This window comes from Sturnira hondurensis, unplaced genomic scaffold, assembly GCF_014824575.4.
Source record: "Sturnira hondurensis isolate 20B ecotype Veracruz unplaced genomic scaffold, ASM1482457v3 Scaffold0006413, whole genome shotgun sequence".
Taxonomy (NCBI): Eukaryota; Metazoa; Chordata; class Mammalia; order Chiroptera; family Phyllostomidae; genus Sturnira; species Sturnira hondurensis.
Window position 1 is genome coordinate 5,884,084 of NW_028079044.1, and position 22,932 is coordinate 5,907,015.

Sequence of the window (22,932 nt, forward strand, 5' to 3'; positions counted from 1 at the left end):
AAAAAACCACAATAGAGCTGTGAGCTGAATGGATATTCTGGAGGTCAGACTGTGCTGGAAGACCTGACCTAATTTTGACCAGCCAGGGCGGGGAGATCTTACAGAACACCCCGATATAAAAGTTAAACCCCCGAAAGGAACACCTTAAGAGTGAGACTACTCCAACCCCAAAGTAAGGAATACTCTAGACCAGAATCAACAAGATACGGCTCATGGGCTAAGAAAGCTGTATTGGAAGAGGGCCCTATTCACTCACTTATGTACTAACATGAGTAGTTAAGACAGAAACTGCATAACCCACAAGCCTAAAATAGTTGCTGCTCAACCCTTACAGAAAAAGTCAGCAGACTCCTAACTTCTCAACCCACCCTAACATTAAAATCAAGACTTGAAAAGATCAAGATGATTTACCAGAAAATTTACTATCTGACAGAACAAAACTAACACCATACCCTTGACAACCAGTATAAAATTTTTTAAAAATTACTGTACATGGAAAAAAGAAAATACAAAATATATAAGAAAAAGTCAATATAAAAAAACACAGATATATGTGGACTTTGGATTAGCAAACATTAAAACAAATTAAAATAGCTATTGAGATTTTCCTAAAGATGTACAGTAAAAGATGGACATAATGAATGAACAGAGATTCTTGGTAGAGAAATACAGACTAGAAAAAAGAATCAAATGAGATTCCATAACTGAAAATTACAGTAAGTAAAAGACAACTTCATGAAATTGGTTGAAGAGCAGACTGGACAGTGCAAAAGGATGAATAAGCTTAAAGAAGCAACAAAAAGCAACTATCCAAACCCACTCAACAGCAGGGAGGAAAGAACGAACAGAGCCTCAGTAACCTGAGATAATGAAGCATTTAAAGTATATTGGAGTCCCCCAAAAGGCAATAGTGACTCTCTCTCTCTCTCTCTCTCTCACACACACACACACACACACAAAGAATAAAGATATAATGGACTAAAACTTGCCAACTGTAATGGAAAATACCAACTTACAGATCCAAGATGCAGAATAAATATAAATCACAAAGAAATACACTGTAGAGATCAGATTGTTGAAAACTAAAGATGAAGAAAAATCTTTAAAATAGGAAAAAGGCAAGGGGACCACAATAAGAATGACCTGACTTCTTACTGAAAGTAACGCACCTAGGTTTATATTATACCCACGGTATGTAACCATTATACCCATGAATAATGCACATCCTTACTTTTCCCTGAAAAATCTGGGCAAAAAGGTGCATGTTATACATGGCAAAATATGGTAATCCAAAAGATAACTGACATCTTCAAAATGATGAAAAAATCAACAACCTAAAATTATATACACTCACTCATTATTACGCACTGATTTCCTACTTGCAAATTTGTTACTGGCTGAACTGGCGATCCCAAAATCAATAGCACAGAAGCACACATGCTCAGAGCAGCAAAATACTCCAGCCGCCCCACTCACATTTCCCAGGTGAGGTCAAAACCAAAGCCCCGCCTCTCCTTGCTTCAGCTCTCGGACTGGAAACAAAGGCTGTTCTCCCAGCTTACTTAGTGCCACAGCTTTTCACATTTTTGTGGCTTTTGTTAGTGATTTGGCTGTTTAAATTGGCTTCTAAACACAGAGCTGAAGATCTGTATAGTGTCCTTAGCCACGAGAAGGTCATGAAGTACCTTATAAAGTACATGTGTTTGACGGACTTCATTCAGACATGAATCACAATGCTGCTGGCTGTAAGTTCAATGTTAATGGATCAACAATATACAGTAAATAGTATGTCTTTAAATAGAAACATGTGTAAAACAAAGTTATATATAGGCTGGTTAACAAAAATGCTATGACTACATGTCATAAGGAACCTAACCCTGTAATTCCCCCAGAAGCAATGATTCAGTGTTTGCTAATTCGGTGTTTTCTGTGACTTCATAAAACATAAGTTCTGTAAATAACAAGATTGACTGTATTCATCAAAAATATTGTTGAAAGTGAAGACAACAATGGTATTATCAGAAAAACAAACTATGGAAACAAAACCTGAAAGAAATTACCCCCAAGGGACCTGTGCTACAAGAAACTTTAAATAAAGCTCTTCAGGCTGAAGGAAAATGACATCAGATAAAAATCTAGGCCTTCGTGAAGAAATGATAATGGTAGAAAGGCAAATATGTTAGTAGACACAAAACATTCTCATTTCTTAATTTCTTTAAAGAATAACAGATTTTTGAAGCTCAAATCATTACAACATACAATACTATTTGTAGAAAGAAAATGTATTAACAATAAAAGCACAAAGGATGGAAGAAGTACATGGAAGCATAAAACAAACAACAGGTGGGACAAAGAGAAAACAAAGACCTAAATGAACTACACTAATAATTACAATGAATGTAAATGGCCCCAATTAAAAGGCAAAGGTTTTCAGACTCGATAAAAACCCTACCACATGCCATTTAAAGGACACACACAGACCACCTGGCTGGTGTAGCTCAGTGGATTGAGCACGGGCCTGCGAACCAGAGGATCGCGGTTCGATTCCCAGTCAGGGCACATGCCTGGGTTGCAGGCCGGTTCCCTGCAGGCCAACTCCCAGCAGGGGATGCACGAAAGGCAACCATACATTGATGTTTCTCTCCCTCTCTCCTTCCCATCTAAAGATAAATAAATAAATAAAATCTTTTTAAAAAAATAAATAAATAAAGTACACACACAGTAAATGTAAGAACACAGCTAAGTTAAAAAGAATCTAAAAGGATATATCATCCAAACACGTAGCCTACGAAATCCAGAGTGGCTATGTTAATGTCGAGCCAAGTGCTCCAAAGACGAGTGTTACCTAGAGCTTGTCAGGGAGAAAGAGGAGCTTTTGGTAAAAACAAAGGAGTCACTAGACATGACTAAATATACACATAACAACACTAAAGGTGTATGGGAAAGGCATAGAGGAAACACATGAAGCAACAACTAAAGGGAGACAAACAAATCTGTAACTTTTATTTTAAAATCTTAGCAAGATAAACAAATCTGTAACTTTTATTTTAAAATCTTAGCACTCAAATCTCAGTGAACTGATGGACTACACACCTCTGCATGTAATCAGTAAGGTCTCGGATGATTTAGATGGCACCATCAATGAACTAAGCTGACTTTTACAGAACGCTACAAGCAACAGAACACACATTCTTCTGGAGTACACATGAAACTTTCACCAGGATATAAAACAAGTCTCAAGAAACGTAAAAACTTAAGTCTTAAAAACTTAAAGAACATCAGTGTATGTTCTTTGGCCACATGAATTAAATTGAAGTCCATAAAACAAAAATACCTGGAAAACCCCCAGATGTTTGGAAACTAAACTATACAATTTTAAATAACCCATGGATCACAGAATATATATCACAGGGGAAAGTATATTTTAAATTAAATGATAATGGAACATTGTGGGATACAGCTAAAGCAAGCTTAGACAGAAATTTACAGCTCTAAATGCTTTTAGAAGGATTAAATTCAAAGAGCATACACCTTATAAAACTGGAAATGAGTTAAACCCACCAATGTTATAGAAAACAAGCAAACAACAGAGAAAAATAATTGAAACCAAAAATGAAGAGATCAATAGAATTGATCATCCATAAAACTAACAAGAAAAAAGAGATAAAAACAAGTAATTGAAATAAAAGAGGGACTATCACTAAAGATCTTAAAAACATAAGAGAATATTACAAACAACTTTATATGTTGATAAAATTAGACAACTTAGGTGGGGGACAAATTCTTTGATGTCTACTCATCACCTTGAAATAGATAAATTCCTTGAAAGGCATACATTTCCAAAACTGACAAAGAAGAAATAGAAAATCTAAACAGCCCTATATTACTTAAAGTATATTTGTAATTTAAAAGCATCTCCATGAAGAAAACTCCAAGCCCTGATGGTTTCACTAGTAAATTCTATAAAATCTAAGGGTGATTATACAAACTTGTTTAAAAAATAGAGGAAGAGAAAACACTTCCCAAAATGTCTTACAATCTCATATATTAGTACCAAACCCAGAAGTTACAAGAAAATTAATTTACAGAAAAGTACCCCTTACATATACACATGTAAAAATCGTTTACAATGTATTAGCAATTTGAATCTAGCAATTCATAAAAAGCACATTCATTACCAAAAGGGTTCAATTCCAGGAATACCAGATTGGTTCAACATTCAAAATGTATCATATTAACAGCCTAAAAAAGTCGTAATTGTCTCAATAGATACCAAAGGCATCTGTTAAAATTCAATACTATTTCATAAAAATTCTCAATAAACTGAGTAGAAGGAAGCTTTCTCAACCTACAGGACAGGACATCTAGAAAAAAAAGAATGAAAGCCTAAGCACATTCCTTCACAAGGCAGAATAAAGCAAAGAATTTTGTACATATTTTACTGTACTTCCTTTCTTACATTTATACCATAAAGATCAGAAGGGGAAAAGTAAAGCAATGTTAACTTTCAAACAATAGCACTACGTAGTTAGAAAATTCTATGGTTAAAAAAAGCCTACTTAAGCCCTGGCTGGTGTAGGTCAGTGGATTGAGCGTGGGTCTGCGAACCACACAATTGTGGTTCAATTCCCAGTCGGGTCACATGCCTGGGTTGCAGGCCAGTTCCCAGCAGGGGACTCATGAGAGGCAACCATACACTGATTATTTCTCTCCTTCTCTGCTTCCTTTCCCCTCTAAAGATAAATAAATAAAAAATCTTTTTAAAAAAAGCCTACTTAACCCTACTAAAGCTACTATACTAAGTGAATTTAGGAAAAATGCAGGGTTGTTACAAGAATAGTATACAAAAATCATTGTGTTTTTATTTACCAGCAACTAACAAATGAAAAATAAAATATTTTAACTATTATCATCCATGATAGCAACAAACAATATAAAATACTTAGAAATAAATTTAATATGGGGGCAGGGCTGGGAATACAAGACAGAAAACTGTATTTGAACCAGAATTAAATTTTTAAAAAAAGAAAGAAATTTAACAATAGAGATACAAAAGCTCTACAATGAAAACTACAAAACACTGCAGAAAGAAACTGAAGAAGACCAGAGTGTTTTATGTATGGAATATATATCTGGTGTTTATGACTGGGAGACTTCAAACAGCCTTGGAGGCAGAGACAGTGTCTTCCTCTTGAGCAATAACAAGGCAGGCAAGCTTATTAGGTAGTGAAATACACCTTTTCTCTAGGCCCGAGGTTGCTCTCCTGTGACATCACTCACACAAGTGCAGCTCGGCCCTCTCAGCGCTGCCCTGTGCGAAACGGGGCTCGGGGAACCTGGGAAGAAAATGCTGATATTCTGGCCGTAATCACTGCTGTGAGCTCCTAACCAGGTCTCTGTGTCTTCTGCCAATACCCATGAAACTACGGCAGGTGAATTTGTTGGCTTGTTCTAGTGTAAAATTTCAAACCCTAAGATGTCAATTCTCCCCATATTAATCTCTGGACTCAATAACGATCCAAATCAAATTCCCAGTGGCAGTCTGTGGAAATGAACAAGTTAGTCCTAAAATGTATATGGAAATACAAAGGGCTTGGAAGGAGCCAAATAATTTTTAAATATATATATAAAACTCGGTGTACTCAGGCTACTTGATTTTAAGACTTACTGTAAAATTACAGCAATTAAAACAGTCCGGCATTGGAATAAGGATAGACAGATTAATAGAATGAAATAGATACAGACATCCTTAACTCACAGTGGTTCGACATTATGGAAAGCAGTACACATTCAGTAGAAACCATACTTTGAATTTTAGGTCTTATGCCAGGCTAGTGATGTGCAGTACAATTCTCCGGTGACGCCAGGCAGTGGCAGCCGAGCCACAGCTCCCAGGTCAGGAGGGTGAAGGACTGATGCTCTACAGTGGTTCACTGTTAGGTGATTCTGCCCAACTATAGGCAGGCAAAGTGTAAGTGTTCTCAGTGTGTTTAAGGTAGCTAGGTTAACCCTGCAGAGGCTGCAGTCAAAAAAATTACAACATACGTTGCGTGTATCCGAGAGATACATTCATTACCAGTATGTGCTGAAATGGAGAAAAAAATTAAAACACTGCAAATTTGCATTTATTTATATAATAAAATGCAAGACTTTTTATTTACTTACAGTTGCAATCTAGAAATTACTAAACACAAATAAAAACTTCTTTTCAAACAACAGAAACTTAGTCATTGCTAAGAAATACAACCTCAAAAATATCTTTAACATTATGTAATCAGAATCTTCAATAGTTGGCTTTGCAAAACGTTTGTAACAGTCATCACAAATAAAACTGCTATGCTCAAGGTGGTATCTCTCAGAGACAATTTACTATCAAGTGTCACGCACCCTTAGGAAATATGTGTTATAACCAAACTGACAGCTTACATTGTGGCTTAACTTTAGTCACATACAAATGCAGAGCTAGTCATGAGCTTTAACCCATGCATCCAATATATGTAACAATATTTAAGAAGAATCTGTATCTCTCAGATCAGCCACAACCTCTGCTGGGTTAAGCTATGATGTTTAATAGGTTAAGTGTATTAAATGCATTGTAAAAAATCATATTTAATGAGCTAATCTTTGTTCTCCTTCTTCTCCACCTCTCTTCCTCATTATCCCACTCTTCTACCCACACCCACACTCCCACCCTGAATGCTGGACACACTTATGTAAAGGGACATGGAATAATGCCAGAGAAAGTTCATACCAATTTTTAAGTGTCAAAATGCACTTTTGACTTGGGATTTCCAACTTACCATGAGTTTATTGGAAATAACCACCACCGTAAGTTGCAGAGCATTTGTGTGCTTAAAGACACACACTAATATGGTCAATTTTCATCAAAGGCACCAAAGCAAATCAATAAAGACAAATTTCTTCCACAAAAATTCTGTTGGGACACTGGAATATCTATATGGAAAAAACCGGTAAATCTGAATCCATAACTCTCCCATAGACAAAATTAATTCAAAATGGATCACAGATTTAAACACAAAAGCTAAAACTATAAAGCTTCTAGAAGAAAATACAGTGTTTTCACAACCATGGAATAGCCAAAGGTGTCTTAGCACACTAAACATGAACCATAAAAGGAAAACTTGATAAATTAAGACTTCTTCAAAAGCAGAAATTATACTCGTCAAAAGAAACCATCAATAAAATTAAAAAGTAAACTACAGATTAGGAGAATATATTCACAATGCATAGATCTGACAAAAGACTCCTACAAATCGGTAAAAAAATGACACACACCCCAAGGTACGAATGGGCTAATTACCTGGACATGTCACAAAAGAAAATATACAAGCACCCAACAGACATGCGAAGTCCTCTAATTCATTAGTCATTAGGGAGATCTGAACTAAAACCACAATGAGAAACAACTCTACACCCACTAAAATTAGAAAGACTGATAATGTCCAATGCTGGCGAGAATGTGAAGCCACCCTAATTCCACACAGTGCTGGTAGATGTGGAACCAGTCTGGAGAACACTCTGGCAATTTTTTATAAAGGTATCTATCCCATGAACCAGCAATTCTACTCTTACTCAATTCTACCTCTTTTACCCAAGAGAAATGAAAACAAATGTCCACAAAAAAGGCCCATACAAGAATGTTCATAGCATCCTACTGTTCATAATAGCCAAAAATTATGAGTAATCCCAAGGCCCATTAACAATGAATGAATAATTAAATTGTGGTATATTCTTATCTTGGAATACTCTCAGCAGTATAGAGGAACAAAGTACTGATATCTGCCACATCACTGAAAAATGTGAAAAAATAACTGGATGCAAAAACCAGACACAAGAGTACATACTCTATGATTCCATTCATATGATGCTGTGTAAAAGGCAAAACATGGTGAAAACAACCTGAACAGTAGTTGCTTGGGACTGGGGGGCTGGGGGAAGGATGGGACGAGAATGGAATTACCTTGACTGCTAAGGGCCCAAGGGATCTTTCTGGGAGGATGAAAATGTTCTGCATCTTGATAGGCGTGTGGGTTGAGTGGATACACTTGTCAAAACAGAATTTCCAAAACTTAAGATCTATGCATTTTATTGTATGTACGTTATATCTTAATAAAAACATTAAAATGACTATCAACTAAAGAAAATAAAAGCATTAAAATGAAAAAAGTATATGTGCATTCTTCAACAAATTTCAGAGAGTGCACAAGTAAGCAAGGGAGAACCCATAAGACTTATTAAAAAATAAACCACTCCATTGTAATGTGTGGACCTTACCTGAAGTCTGATTTTTTTAAACTATTTTTTACAAAAAGACCAGTTAGAACATCCACTGTGTAATAGAAAATATAAACATTGGCCAGATATTTGATGATAATTAATTATTACTACATATGTTGGGGAAGTATCTGATCAAGAGTATGTATGTATTGTGGTTGTACTTGGAAAAGAGGACTCACAGTTTGTAAGGTACATGGCGAAGTATTTATGAGGGTGTGGGATTGGCAAGACTGGCCGTGGACTGCTCGCTGTTGGGGCTCAGTGATGTCTAAATGAGATTTCATTCACTATTCTGTCTTTATGTTTCAAATTTTCCATAACAAGACGTAAAACTAATTTTTTAAATCCCTCCAAAAAAGAAATAAGGCAATGTAAATATACTAAAATTCTATTATACTGAAGCTATTTTAACCATAGTTTTACCCACAATTTTTTTAGCGGACCATTGAAATGTACACATTTGATTCTATCAATACCAAACTTAACTACAGTTCCTGCGACATGTTTCATTAACAAAATTTTAGTGAGAAGGACTCCAGAAAGTTTGATGGAATATAGTGGGTAAATGAGAAAGCATGTTGGTAGGTGGTAGTTTCCTGTCCTCTTCAAAAGTTGTACCTTACAGACCTACCCTTAGGGAAGACCTATGGTGTGTACAGTATAGATGACCTATAACACATAACAATGAAACACTGGATCTTCTCATTTTCATAATGCACCTATACAAAAAAAGCATCTAACAAAGTTTTTTATCAAGTTGTTTTGTATAAAAATTTATTTTTAAACCAAATTTAAATATTAGACCTTGGTATCATAATAAAACTTTGTATAATTTTAATAATGTTGATTAGTTGAGACTGAGAATTCCAAAGGCTATTTATAAAAGGGATTTATATGATAGGTTTAACTATGTCTAATAACCTCCTCAGAACAAAGAACAGAATTTTTAAAAAGTAAATTCCCTTCTTTTCTAGATAGTAACTCCAGTAGCTTAATTTTTTTTCATGTTCTAGGTCAGCTTCACCCAAGGCTGTCAAAACGCAAGAGATAAATAAACTTAATAAATTTAATGACAGCATCTTCTAATCAGTCAAGTTGAGTCGATCTGTAAAGTTAGGGAGTAAAAATGTGCAGGCAGACCTGGTACCCAAGCAAGGTTTCTTTTCTCTTTTCACAAAAGCTGTTGCCAGGTCAGTAAATACGTGACTGTTCTTGCAGTTCGAGCACAAGACTCCTCTGACTCGGAGACAGCAGTCCTGACAACTAGGAGCCTGTGTTTTGCCCTCGATCTGCTACCTACACCTCTAATAAGCACCATCCCTGCTCATCTTTCCATCCCCATTATACAGCCCTGGGCCTGGTATTCAAAAACAAAACACAACAACAAAAAAGACTATGTTAACTTTTTCTTAATTAATATTGAACTTCCAAGGAACCAGACAACTACCAAATCTGTATAAACAACAAAACTTTATAAGCCCTCCTTAGTTATAAATAACAATTGCATCAATAAGAACAAGCCATTAAAGAAATACTGTTTTTAAATAAAACTGGAGGTCCACCTGAGTAAAAGATTCAGGGAGAGCTAAAAAGTTAACCCAGTATTTAGCAACTACAGCCCCTACTCCAGTACTAGAAAGAATGTTGCTTCCCATCTTGCAACAAAAATATTTTAGAAAGAAAAAAGCAGGAGGACTTACGTTTAACAGTCTCTAATCACTTGGAAAAAGGGGAACAAAAGCCCAGTATTTCAAGTGTTTCCTACCAAGCAGCCTAGAGTACTTAATATTTATGCTTTAAAGTCTACATTTCATATAATTATAAGCTAATTTTTTAAGTACATGTTAATAAAAACCATGTGTTGGTAGAAAAAGTATATACTATCAATACTAAAAATTCTATCAATACTATCAATTCTTCCCAAATTTAATCCATAAATGTAATGTAACCACTATGCTTCCAACAGAGGGACAAGAGACTAAACTGTAAAGATCAGATAGAAAATTATACATGCACAAGGCAAGGAAAATAATTGCAGAAAAGTCCTATCAGCTAGTATTTCATTTGAAAGTTATAGTCCATGTATCGTCATCAGATAGGAACTAGACTTATTAGGGGGATCACCTCATAAGTTACATAAATGTCTAACCACTACGCCTATACCTGAAATAATATAATATTGAATGCCAACTGTAATTGAAAAAATTTTTAAAGATTAAAGTAAATAAAAGTTATAACAATTAAGAAAATGAAGAAGAAAATATTTCACCCATACAACAAGTATATAACAAAAGCCACATTTCAAAAATACATAATAAAGAAAACAGTGTCGAAACAAGTGGGAAATCACATTAAAAAATTATATCACTACTTCTCTCTCTAGAAAATTAACTACAGTAGAAAGAATTAAATGTTAAAATAAAATCATAAAAATACCAGGAAAAGACACGGGAGGCATTTTTCTGAGACATAGGTACGGCAAAGGCACCTCCTCACCACAGAGCAAGTGCTCCCACATCGGTAACAGCAGCAGAGGGGGCGGGGAGTGAGCAGCGTAAGTCATCAGGGCTGTGGCCAGAAAAATGCACTGGCACCTAAAACATATAGCACCTAAGACCATTAGAAAAATACTGGGAAATAAAAGTTCTTCAAAAATCTGTTATACCATTTATTAGTTTATCAATCTACTGTATTGGCAAATGCAAAAGGGAAAAGGTACTGTAACATATTATTGGTGGGAACACAGGCTGTAACAACTCTTTGTAGTACAATCTGGCATCGTCTATCAACAATTTTTTTTTATAAAACGTTTTTTTTAAGATTTGGTTTATTTATCTTTAGAGGGGAAGGGAAGGAAAGAAGGAGAGAAATATCAATGTATGGTTGCCTCTCGTGAGTCCCCTGCTGGGAACTGGCCTGCAACCCAGGCATGTGCCCTGACTGGGAATGGAACCAGCAACTCTTCAATTCACAGGCCAGCACTCAATCCACTGAGCCACAGCAGCCAGGGCAAGACTTAGGATTTTATTGTCGGAAAATATTTTGGTAATTCTGGAATTAAACAGAATGTGAAGATCCAATGTGAAGATCCAAAATGTGAAGATTCATCTATAATTTTTTATTTATTCAACAAATATCTGAGTGCTTATACCACATCTCTGCTCAGCAATGCAGTTATAATATCATGTAGTTCTTTTCCTCAAGGAAAAAGGTAATAGAGCCCCTTTACTCAAGGAGCATACAGTCTGGTAAAGACTAGAGATAAGCAAGCATACTATTACCATATATATGGTATGAGATATATGAGGTAAGAACAGAATGTTATAGGAACACATGAGGAAAGCAACTTCAAAATGAACAATAACCACACCAAGAAACCAAAACCCATCAGCTTAAATGCAAATGCGACATTATCGACTCCTCCTTAGTTTAAAAGAATGGTGAGTCCATCAGTCCTGAGAAGACCTCAGCATCAGTAAAGCTGGGTCTCACCATCTTGCATGCCTATGTACACGAAGGTCACATTAACCCATTTAAACGCTGCTGATGAACTGTGTTCTGCCCTTACAGTCCCCATCACTGGTGCTATCACTTTCAGGGGGACCTTCTAGGGTCATATTTAGAAGCAAGAACAAAAAGTCTCAAAGAATGCATTATAAGAATAATGTATCTGCAACACTTCTACTTAATCGGAGGCTTCAAAGAAAAGTCAAAAAATAGATCCATTTGGTTGGCACTTGTATCCTGGGCTAACAAAATACCTTTAAAAGGTGTCATTTAAGTTGGGGCCTTGAGCCCTGGCTGGTGTGGCCCAGTGGACTGAGTGCTCGCCTGCAAATTGAAGGGACTGCAGGTTTGATTCCCAGTCGGGACAAATGCCTGGGTTGTGGGCCAGGCCCCCAGTAGGGGGCACATAAGAGGCAACCACACACTGATGTTTTTCTCCCTTTCTTTCTCCCTCCCTTCCCCTCTGTCTAAAAATAAATAAATATTTAAATAAATAAATTGCATCAGTAAGTTTTCAATTAAATTGCTTCTAGGTATATTATGAATGATTACACATAAAACAGAGCTAATTTTTGGACAATAGATAACATGACCCTTTTTAGAAATGTTTTATGTAATACAGCAAACCTTTCACTTAATATAAGCAAAAGTTTATAGGGATACAGTATAAAATAGCACATTTCCTAAATACTTTTCCACATACCCTGTAATTATATATTTACCAAAGATTCCATATATTTATTACATCATTTTTTAAATATTTTATTTATTTATCTTTAGAGGGGAAGGGAAGGAGAGAGAGGAAGAGAAACATCAATGTACGGTTGCTTCTTGTGCATCCCCTGCTGGGAACTGGCCCCTGCCGGGAACTAGCCTGCAACCCAGGCATGTGCCCTGACTGGGAATCGAACTGCGATCGTCTGGTTCACAGGCCTGCGCTCAATCCACTGAGCTACACCAGCCAGGGTTTATTACATCATTTTAAAAGGGATTTAAAAGAGTTTGCTAGTTACCAAAAGGCATATAAACTTGATACTGTGCTTCTTAGGAACCAATGTGAAATATACACAATAATTCATCTAATCCAAAAGGAGTATGCCACTTGTTCCTAGTTAGAAAATAAGAAATGGCTTAACGAAAGAAATTATTCAGAATCTCTAAATTCATCAGTCCTTGTTATCATTTGCTAGATAAAAATGGAAGGAAGATGGGGAATAGGGCACGACTTCTCTTTCTTTAGAGGCATCTTATAAAATATATTATCACAGAAAATCTTTTAACATTTCTAATATGTGCTCCTATACCAATATAAATGATCATATAATAAATGACTTTATAAAGACTAATAATTTTTCATCTCCAAGACATAATAACCCTATACTTATAGCAATATCCAATTCCATACAAATTTCCATTGCAATTAACAACTTTGGACAGTCTCTGAAATTGATTTAATAAGCACCATCATTCTTTTCTTTGCATTTACATTCATGGCCTCTAAGTCCTATCAATTCTTCTTTCATTAAGCCTCTTTGTAACCTAAGTATAAAAATACTAATTCACAACCAAAGAATATCTTGCTTCCCTCCTATTCCATTTTCACTGAACTAGTAATGAAGCAGTTCAGGCTCTACTCACCTGTCTCAGACCTATGGCTAAAGCTTTCTAAATAGTTCCCCTGTTTTTCTTTCCAGCCTATCTAGAATATGGTCACCAATTCCCTCTTTTTTAACATTTTTCATGATGTCATCCAGGCCTCAGTTCAATAATTTTCAATGGCTTCCCAATGCCTAACACAGTAAATCAGTTGAAAAATAATAACTATATTTTGGAAACAACAATAAAAACACTTTTGGTTTCCTAATATAAATTACCAAAAGCAAGAGCAACTGTAGATAGCAGAGCATGAATAAAAGCAGGATAAAACCCTAATTCCTTAACTGGACATCCAATACCCTTCAGAATGCAGACCTACCACACATTTCGATCCTAATTAACACTGCTCCAGAATATGTCCAGAGAGCAGTTCAATGCAACTCTTAATGATGTTTGCATTTCTCTCAACCTAATTTGTACCCGGTTTCCCTCCTATTTCCTCAAAGCCTAGGTCAACCAACCACTTCCACAACCTGAAGCCAATTGTTCTCAGAGTGAAAAATGGTCATGACGTGAGAGGCTTCCTTCTCACTTCAGTTACTGCCTTACAATGAGGATGCTCTAAGCATAACAGCAAATCAGAGTTTACACAAAAAGTGTGAATGACAACGTTAAACACACAAGTGTCACGGATCAACCCTCTTCCAACCAGGCTGGTCTGTTTCTAACCGAGCTCCACACATTTCTCACCTCACCTTGACACTCTCCCATCAGCCCTCTCAGTTCTTCTAAATCTTTGAATTTGTATTTTTGCTTCAAAATTACAGTTACTCAAGGAGCATATTTCTAACGTAAACAGCATTTTTTTTAAAGCCAATCTTTTGACACTGGACTGTTAGAGATCTAAGTGCAGCCTACCTCTCTCCCCTTCCTAAGTTTTCTCACTAGTTATTTCTAACTAGATTCTCAGAGTTCATTCCTGCCTCAGGGCTTTTGCTTCCTAAGAGTTGCTCGGAAATTTTTTATTGCAATTCAAATCTTACCTCCTCAGAAGGGCCTTAGAAATGACCCCACACATCCCAGTCATTTTCTACACCATTATCCTGTTTATTTTCCTCATAACACACTATTCTGAGCTCCTCATTTAAGTGTTGGGTTGGCCAGAAAAGTTCATTTGTTTTTGTCTGTAAGATGGCTCTAGTAGCACTTATTGCCTTTTACTTCATTTGAAACAATTCTGCTAGATTATATTGTGAGAGCTGTCATACCAGCACACATTTTAAAAATACTTACCAAAACTGGTGCATTTTTGTGTAGCAATTTTAATATTGAAGATGGAAGAAAATATGTAACACTTATCACATATTATGCTTTAGTACTTCAAGAAAAATAAAAACACAACTGAAACACAAAAAGAGATTTGTGGAGAAGGTGCTGTGACTCATTGAACCAGTCAAAAGTGGTTTGTGAAGCTTCGTTCTGGAGATTTCTCGCTGGACAATGCTCTATGGTCGGGTAGACCAAGTGAGGTTGATAAGATCAAATCAAGACATTACTGAGAACAATCAATGTTATTCCACGTGAGAGAGAGCCAACACACTCAAAATATCCAAATGAATAAAGTTACTAGTGAAAATAAAAAATGTGCCATTTATGGAAAAAAGCAGACAAGACTTCTTTGGCCAACCCAGTACTTACAACTACCCCCCGGGGAGCACATGTACCTTACTGCTATACCCTCATGGCCCACCAGTGCCTACCTCTTGGCAGAGAAACAACGATCAGCTGAATGAGCGATTAAAAGAAACCTAGACTCACTGAAATGGTTTACATGCCCATGACCATAACCAAATTCAAGGAACTAGTTTCCAGATAGGTTATCAATACAGAACTAGGGAACCACACAGAGTCCCTGGGAAGACAATACCGTCTCCTCTTTGTCTTCCACACTAATTCCAAAAGTCGAAATTCCAAGAGAATGCTGTCACTCTTGAACCTCTGATGTCCAAAGAAATAACTCTTCTCTTCGTTCCCACTCAAGCATGTAAGATGACCAGATGTAGAATGCTTTTGTTAATCATTAAATTTTCCTTCAGCATATTTCTTGTTACTTTGTATTTTTCTACCTCAGCTTAGTTTCTCTCAAATGTAATTTAAATTCAGGGGAAAGGGAAGATTAAGACATCCTCATTTTCTAATATATTTAGTGTAGTAAATAGTGCTTTGAGTCATGCCTTGGGGGATGTCAATATTAAAATGAGACATCACAATTCTTTTCCCATTGTCAAGCAGGAGTGAATGGAAGAAAAAAACTGTGACTTCAGACTCATTTTCTAGAAAAACAACCATTTCTAAAATTCTACAAGGCTTCGATTCCTGATTCTTGACCTTTTATACATAAAGAAAGGTCCTACCTACTGTTACTGGGACACTTTCTGTCCCAAAAGTAAGAAGCTCCTTGTAAGTTAATAATTTGCCTAATAAGTTAAACTCTGAATTTTTTATCTTCTAAAATAATTTCCAAAGATGTTCTTAAAAAGAAATAAGCCATGTACCATCAGTTACTCGTGAATGAAGACTTGAAGACTATATGCAGATTATGCAAATTTGTCTCAGTCTATCTCCAACTTAACTTTCAAGAAAGAGTTTAATCAATATATGAAAACCCATCTCAAAATACTTCATTAAGTCTCATGGTAAGTCTGCCTCAAGTTTAGCTGGCCTATTCCCGGAAAGGAATCCACAGGTTTCCCTTCTTAAAGAATATCAATCATTTAGCCTCAATTATGATGCACTAATAGCCTAAACCTGTCCACACTAACTGCAATTCCTCTTGCTCTGCAGCCGAGGCCCTGGCAAACCGGCGCTCCCTCGGAACACAATGCCCAGATCCCATTTCCCCAGCTAGGTTTAGCTGGTGCGGATAAACTGGGCGGTGGCAGAATGTCGCCAGAACTCTCTCCTTCCCAATTCTCCACGCGCCACACCACTGGAGGCGCTCTCCCTTCACTGCAGTTGGGTCAGTGTGGACGTTTTCCAATGGGCCAGCTCCACACCAGGGCAAGAGGAGAGAAAGAGAGGTGAAATGCTTGAAGGCCATGCTGACCAGGGATGGGGTGAGGATGAGGACCGGGGCTAAATGTAGGCAAGCAGACTAGCAGCGAAACTGTACCTTTTCCCTAGGAGAAACCCAGGCGGGTAGACAAAAGATTAAGGCGCCAAGGCCTTTCCATCCTCACACCAGAACCAAGCCCGCCCAATGAATCTACAACCCGAGTTCCTCGATACACGCCCAAATCCAACTAGGGGTGGGTGGGTGCCTAACTTTCGGGACGCAGTGGACTGGAGACTAGAGGGAAGAACCTGGGAGCGAGCGGGTGCACGTGTTTCCCGATACCCCGACAGACAAAAAACAAGCCCGGGCTTCCACCACCGCCCCACCCAGCTCCCCGTGGTTCCCATAAGGGTGGGGGAGGGCGCCTTCGCCCCAAGGTCCGCAGACAAAGCCTCCTCCGGGCAGAAAGGGGGGCTCCGCCGGAGCAGCAGGGGCCGCACACAAAAGAGGGAGGGGCGCGAGCGGCTGCGAGAGGCAGGAGGGATAGGCACTCACCCACTGAGCCTAAAGAGCCCCTGCGCTTGGGCGCGGCCGGGGTGGAGGGGGGCGCGGCGGGGGCCGGGGCTGGCGGGGTCCATGCGGGCTCAGCTTGGGGGCTCACGTTGGCCGGGGGAGGAGGGGGAGGCCGGGCCGGAGGCTCGTCGTCGTCCTCGGAGAGCTTGGAGGGCAAGGCTGCGGCAGCAGTGGGTATGGATGGCGCGGACGACACGGGGCTCGTGTCCCAAGACGGCTGCCTCTCCGGGACGGCCGGGGGCGCGGCTGGCAGAGGCCCCCGGGGCGCCGGGGGTACAAAGTCATTGCCGAAATCCAGCAGGGGCGCGGCGGGGGCGGTGGGCACTGGGGCCGCCGACAGCCCGGCGGCGGGTTTCCTCTCCAGAACCTCTAGCTCCTCCAGGTCTTCGTCCTCATCTTCCTCATCTTCTTCCTCTTCCTCCTCCTCCTCGGGATCCCGTACGAACTGGTACTTGAACGTGGGCTGAGGCCGGGGCGGGTTGTCCGAGGACGAGGAGACCAGAGACGACTGGTCCATGTCTTCCATCGCTGGCAGGTCGGAGATGATGCTGCAGCTGTCGCTGCCACCCGGAACGCTTTTCCTTAGAGCCACGGGCAGTTGTGGGGGTTGGGGAGGGCCAAAAGGGGCAGGACGGAAGAGCGGAGGGACCTGGCGAGGCGACGGCTCCTGGAACAATGAGACTGCTGCTCCTGCCTCCGCACCCGTGATGCGCCACCCGCCCCGTCCCCAGTTGCCGCCGCCGCCCAAACCAGCGAAGAAGAGAGGCCAGCAGACTCTCCGCCCAGTTTGGCGTGATGCACGCCCCGCTATCCCGCCCCAGCAGGCAGGGGCTGGCGCGGGAGGGAGGGAGCCAATTGGCTATGGGACAGAGACGAAAGACAACCAATCGGCCCAACGGGAAGGATAAGACAAGAAAGTGGGTGGGTCTCCTTACGCTTCCTCTCTCTTACCGGCTGCGTTGCGCTCGGTGGGCGGGGTTTGGAACTGGCAATCCCACCCTCTACCTTGGGTAGTTGAGGATGTGGGCTGGGGTCTGGGCCTTGCTCTAGCCTGGAGGTCTGTCTGGCTGTCGTTAGAGTACGGCTTTTGCTAAGCGAGCCAACTGCCTGCACTGAGGGGCAGGAGGGGTTTATGGCGCGGCACCGGAAGGGCGTTGTTATCCTGGGGACTAGAAGTGGAAACTTTCCTCCCAGGAAAGGAAAAAACCCAAAGTGGACAAAGGTACTAACGGCACTGTAAAGTAGGCCCTAAGGATTGCAATACACATAACGTTTTAAGATTTTGAAATAAAAATTTATCTATTTTTTCAAACTTAAATTCCCAGGACACCTCATCACTTCTACCATCACGACCTCAAAAGAAAAATAAATTAATTTTTTTGACAGGATTAAGGTCACTCTCAGTCTAAATTGCACACCCTGCATGAGGTAGGCAAAACAGAACTGGGCTGGACCATCTGGAGATCTGGGCGGGACCCTTTGAAAGTCCGCTCATATTCTGGAGAACTTTGAGATCTGCAGGACGCTGGACTCTCACGAGGTGGGAGGATGAGTCACCCAAAGAGAGAGGGAGCAGAGAGAGAAAATGGAAACGGAATGATGGTGTCTTGGAAGGCAAATCTGATTCATATTACATTTCCGTCACCTTAGCCTCATGAGTCAACTTTCAGATGATTCAGGCTTTCTGGGACTCAGGCGGCCCAGTATTTCTTTGATATGCCAGAATGCGCATGATTCCCATTCCACTTTTTCCAAAACTGGAGAGTTTAAAGATAGTGGTTGCAGGATACACAAGGATTGACACCTAGAGGTTTAGAGAGCCCTTTTATCTTTCTCATATACCTTCCAAAGGTCTTTATACGGCAGGCCTGATCTGGAGATCCTGGAGCCGGGAGGATAACCTGCTTTCAAGGTGCTCACAGTCTAGGCCTGCACTGTCCAGTCTTGGTCACTGGCTTCTTGTGGCTGCTGAGCACTCGAAATGTGACTAGTCTAAAATGAGGTGTGCTTTAAGTTTAAAATGCACATTAGATTTAGAGTTAGTATCAAAAAATCTCAATCTTTATATTGGTTACATATTAGAATTGATTAATATTTTGGATACATTGGGAGTATTATTATTAATCTAATTTCATTTTACTTTTAAAATTTTTTTGTTTTTATTTATTTATTTATTTTTAGACAGAGGGAAAGGGAGGGAGAAAGAGAGGGAGAGAAACATCAATGTGCCGTTGCCTCTCATGTGCCATTGCCTCTCATGTGCCTCTCATACACCTCCAACTAGGGACCTGCATGTGCAACCCAGGCATGTGCCCTGACTGGGAATTGAACCAGCAACCCTTTGGTTCGCAGGCGGGCACTCATTCCACTGAGCCACACCAGCCAAGGCTCTTTTTAATGTTTTTTTTTAATATTTTATTTATCTTTAGAGGGGAAGGGAAGGAGAGAGGAAGAGAAACATCAATGTATGGTTGCTTCTTGTGCATCCCTTGCTGGGAACTGGCCCCTGCCAGGAACTGGCCTGCAACCCAGGCATGTGCCCTGACTGGGAATCGAACTGTGATCGTGTGGTTCACAGGCCCACGCTCAATCCACTGAGCTACACCAGCCAGGGCTGTTTTTAATGTTTTTAATGCAGCTTCTAGGAAATCTTAAATACATATATGACTCCCATTATACAGGGTCCAGTACAAATAATGCCCCTTTTTATGACAAAATCTTTTATTACAAAATTACCAGCATATAATTCTGTATCATAACAATATCACACTCAAGCACAACATACGACATTTTAGGTGAAATGTTCAAATTAAAACTATAGATTATTAGACCCATGTTATTACTCCACCGACCACACTCAAGCAGGCGTTACTTCTGCCGCACCCTGTATTTTTGTGGGATAGGGCTACTCTAAATTAACGATTGAGAAACTTTGACTGCCATGGGGAATCACTGGTTATTTAAGCAAATTCTTAACTCCAACTAATTAATATTACCCTACATTTAATTAGAGTGTTAAAAAGGAAAGGCTGGGGCTGGGGGAGGGAAGAGGCATGAATAGGTGGAACACAGGAGATTTTTAGGGCAATGAAATTATTCTGTGTGATACAGTGATGAAGGAAGGGTACGTGGCATTATGCATTTGGCAAAGCTCCCAGAACTGTACAACACGAGGAAAGAACCCTAATGTAAACTGTGGACTTTAGCAGATACCACATCGATTTGATTCACAGCTTGTAACCCATCAATATGTTACATCAATGAAAGATATTAGTAATAGGGGAAACTGTGGATAGGGGGATGACATGGGAGTAGATGAGAACGGTTCTGTTTGATTTTTCTGTAAATGCAAAACTAAGGAAGCAAGTTCATTAATTCCTTAAAGGGAAAGGTATAATACGATTTCCTGGCAATGCAACCTCATCAGGTTAATCATCAACAATACGTTCAACACCTGGCATATCAACCCCACAAAGACAAATTTGCTTTATTTATGCAAAATGGTTACGACTTGCTATCAGTTTTTGTTTGTGATCTGTTTGAGGGGCTGGGAAGAATATAGGAAGAGAGAAGTATCAGTGTAGAATTTAGAGGCAGGAGATTTAATGCCAAACTAAAAGATTTAAACAAAACAGATGACTACAATGATAAGTTTGAAATGCCAAACTTTCAAATACTTGAAATGATAAATCGTTCCAAGTATTTGTCAAAGACGTGTCAAAATGATCAAACACAGGCATGATTTTCAAGTGTAAGTGCATACACAAATAAAAATATTCTAGCCAAATGTTATGGTGCGAACTTTTTCTGTTGTCCTAATTTAGCTATTAGCAGTTCAGTCTTCCCCAGACTGGTTTTCTCACTATGATTGTGCTGAGGTTTTTTAATAGAACACAGGGTTTTCAAGTTACGTGCAAATTGCTTATATGATATTTCTGCATTCATATATCTGTGTATGGTCTATTACCAAAATAGTCACAAGGAAATATATTTATTAAGAGTGTCATAAAAGAAAAATTACAGAAGAATGGCATATTTGCAACTTTAACAGTAAGTAGCAGTAAATGTTGAGACAGTAATATAAGCACTGTCCTCTGATGCAGAAAAAAATACAAGAATTTTCTATTATTGATCTCAGTGATGTCTGAAAAATTAAGTGTTTGATGGATGAATGAAAGTAAAGAGTCCCTGACTGGTGTGTAAACTGTTCTGCAAAGCAAGGGGTTGCCAGTTCAATTCTCAGTCAGGGCACAGGCCTGGGTTTCTAGTCCTGGGCACATGCAAGAGGCAAACTGTCGTTCTCTCTCTTACACACCAATGTTTCTCTCCCTCCCCTTCTCCTTCCCTTACTCTCTCTCTAAAAATAAAATCTTTTTAAAAAAGAAAGACAGAGTGTAAAAAAAAAAGAGTGTATCCAATGTTCATAGAATGGCCAACAAAAAACATAAAGGAAAATGTTGCTATTATATTAGAATTAAAAGTAAAGTTATAAATTGGTGTGACTAAGTATAAATATCCCTCTCACTAATAAGAAAATTCTGGTGGGTATTTGAAATGGTAAAAAGAAGAACATAAATTCTAGATCTTAATAATAGTTAGAAAATAATTATTCAATGAATTATCTTGGCAATTTTCTTACCAAATGTAGAAGATTAGTTTTCAGATACCAGGTAATAATTGTTCTCTTTTAGAACCCTGTAAGAGATCCACTCAGCCTCGCAGAATCATAGAATTTCAGAGTTGGAAGGACTCTGGGAAGTCAGACTGACCAATCTTCTTCCCATTATAAGAATTCCCTGCAGCCCTGACTGGTGTGGTGGCTCAGTTTGTTGGGCGTCTTCCCACAAAGCAAAAGGTTGCCAGTTTGATTCCTGGGGAGGGCATGTGCCTGGGTGTGCAGGTTCAGTCATATTCCTACAGAAGTTTGGTTTTTTTTTTAATGTGGTCATTTGTGGTAGATTCAAAATGGCCACAAGCTCTGCTCTTTGCAACAACTCCCATCAAAAAGTTGGATCCATTTCCTCACCTAAGCTGGGCTTGTGACGTTTCTTGACTAAGAGAATGCTCTGGAAATGAGTTTCAAGCCTAAAGCAGAGACATCACAACTTCCACGCACATGCCAGTGGAGTGCCAAGGGCCAAGATGATAGACACATGGAGGGACACCTGGCAGCCCATAGAGCCGATGTCCCAGGGACGCGAGACTATCTCGGACTGCCAAGCCAATCCACAGAATTATGAAAAATAATGAATCACTATTGTTTTAAACTACTACCTTTGGGATGACTCATTACACAGCAAAAGCTAATTGAAACATCATCTGTTTTGTGTTTTATTCATTCGTACGTGAAATATTTATTGGCTACTTACTCTGCACCAAGCCCTGTTCAAGACAAGGGAATGCAGCACCAAACAAATCAGATACAAATGTGCACGAGCATTTTCGGTAAAGGGAGACTTACTGCTTAGGGGAATAGCCCATTCCGTCTCTTAGTAGCATAGCTTATTGCAGAATGCTGAATTGACACCTCATCTATTATACACAGAACAGGTTGATTGTCCTTGCATGATGTATGCCCCCCGAAAGAGTTAAAGACACAGGATGGATATACTGTAGTCTACATATTGAAGGGTACAGACCCAAGAGTGGGTTTAGCAACCATAGGAGAAATATGAGAGGGAAATGCCCAATGAATGTGTTTCAAGAGCTATGCACCATAGCTTTTTTGCCTACTGAAAAAATGCTTGTGTAAAAGAGAACCACTGAGTTACATTTAATCTTTGTACTCAAAAAAGGCTGAAACATCATTTCAGCACCTTGAGGGAAAATTAACAGCTTGCTACCACCATTTTGCTAGGATTTTAGATTTCATGAAATGTCGCTTTTTGTGAAATGCAATTCAT

At 39.2% G+C, this 22,932-nt stretch overlaps 1 protein-coding gene and 1 long non-coding RNA gene across 4 annotated transcripts in view; one reads left to right on the plus strand and one right to left on the minus strand.

Moving 5' to 3' along the window:
* RTN4 (reticulon 4) overlaps nucleotides 1–17,796 on the minus strand; it is a 77,822-nt gene extending 60,026 nt beyond the window's left edge. For 2 of the 3 annotated variants that reach the window (XM_037047918.1, XM_037047917.1), the window contains exon 1: nucleotides 17,012–17,784. In XM_037047918.1, coding sequence (XP_036903813.1) covers nucleotides 17,012–17,555 — 544 coding nt within the window. In that variant the 5' untranslated portion in view covers nucleotides 17,556–17,784. Of the gene's footprint in view, nucleotides 1–17,011 lie in introns of all 3 variants that reach the window. The other variant, XM_037047916.1, reaches the window with a different exon arrangement.
* A 232-nt stretch (nucleotides 17,797–18,028) lies between these two features.
* On the plus strand, nucleotides 18,029–22,336 carry LOC118988384 (uncharacterized). Its single transcript, XR_005066758.1, has 3 exons — nucleotides 18,029–18,251; nucleotides 18,355–18,457; nucleotides 21,988–22,336. It is a non-coding gene; the product is annotated as an uncharacterized LOC118988384 (long non-coding RNA).
* The last annotated feature ends 596 nt before the right edge of the window (nucleotides 22,337–22,932 follow it).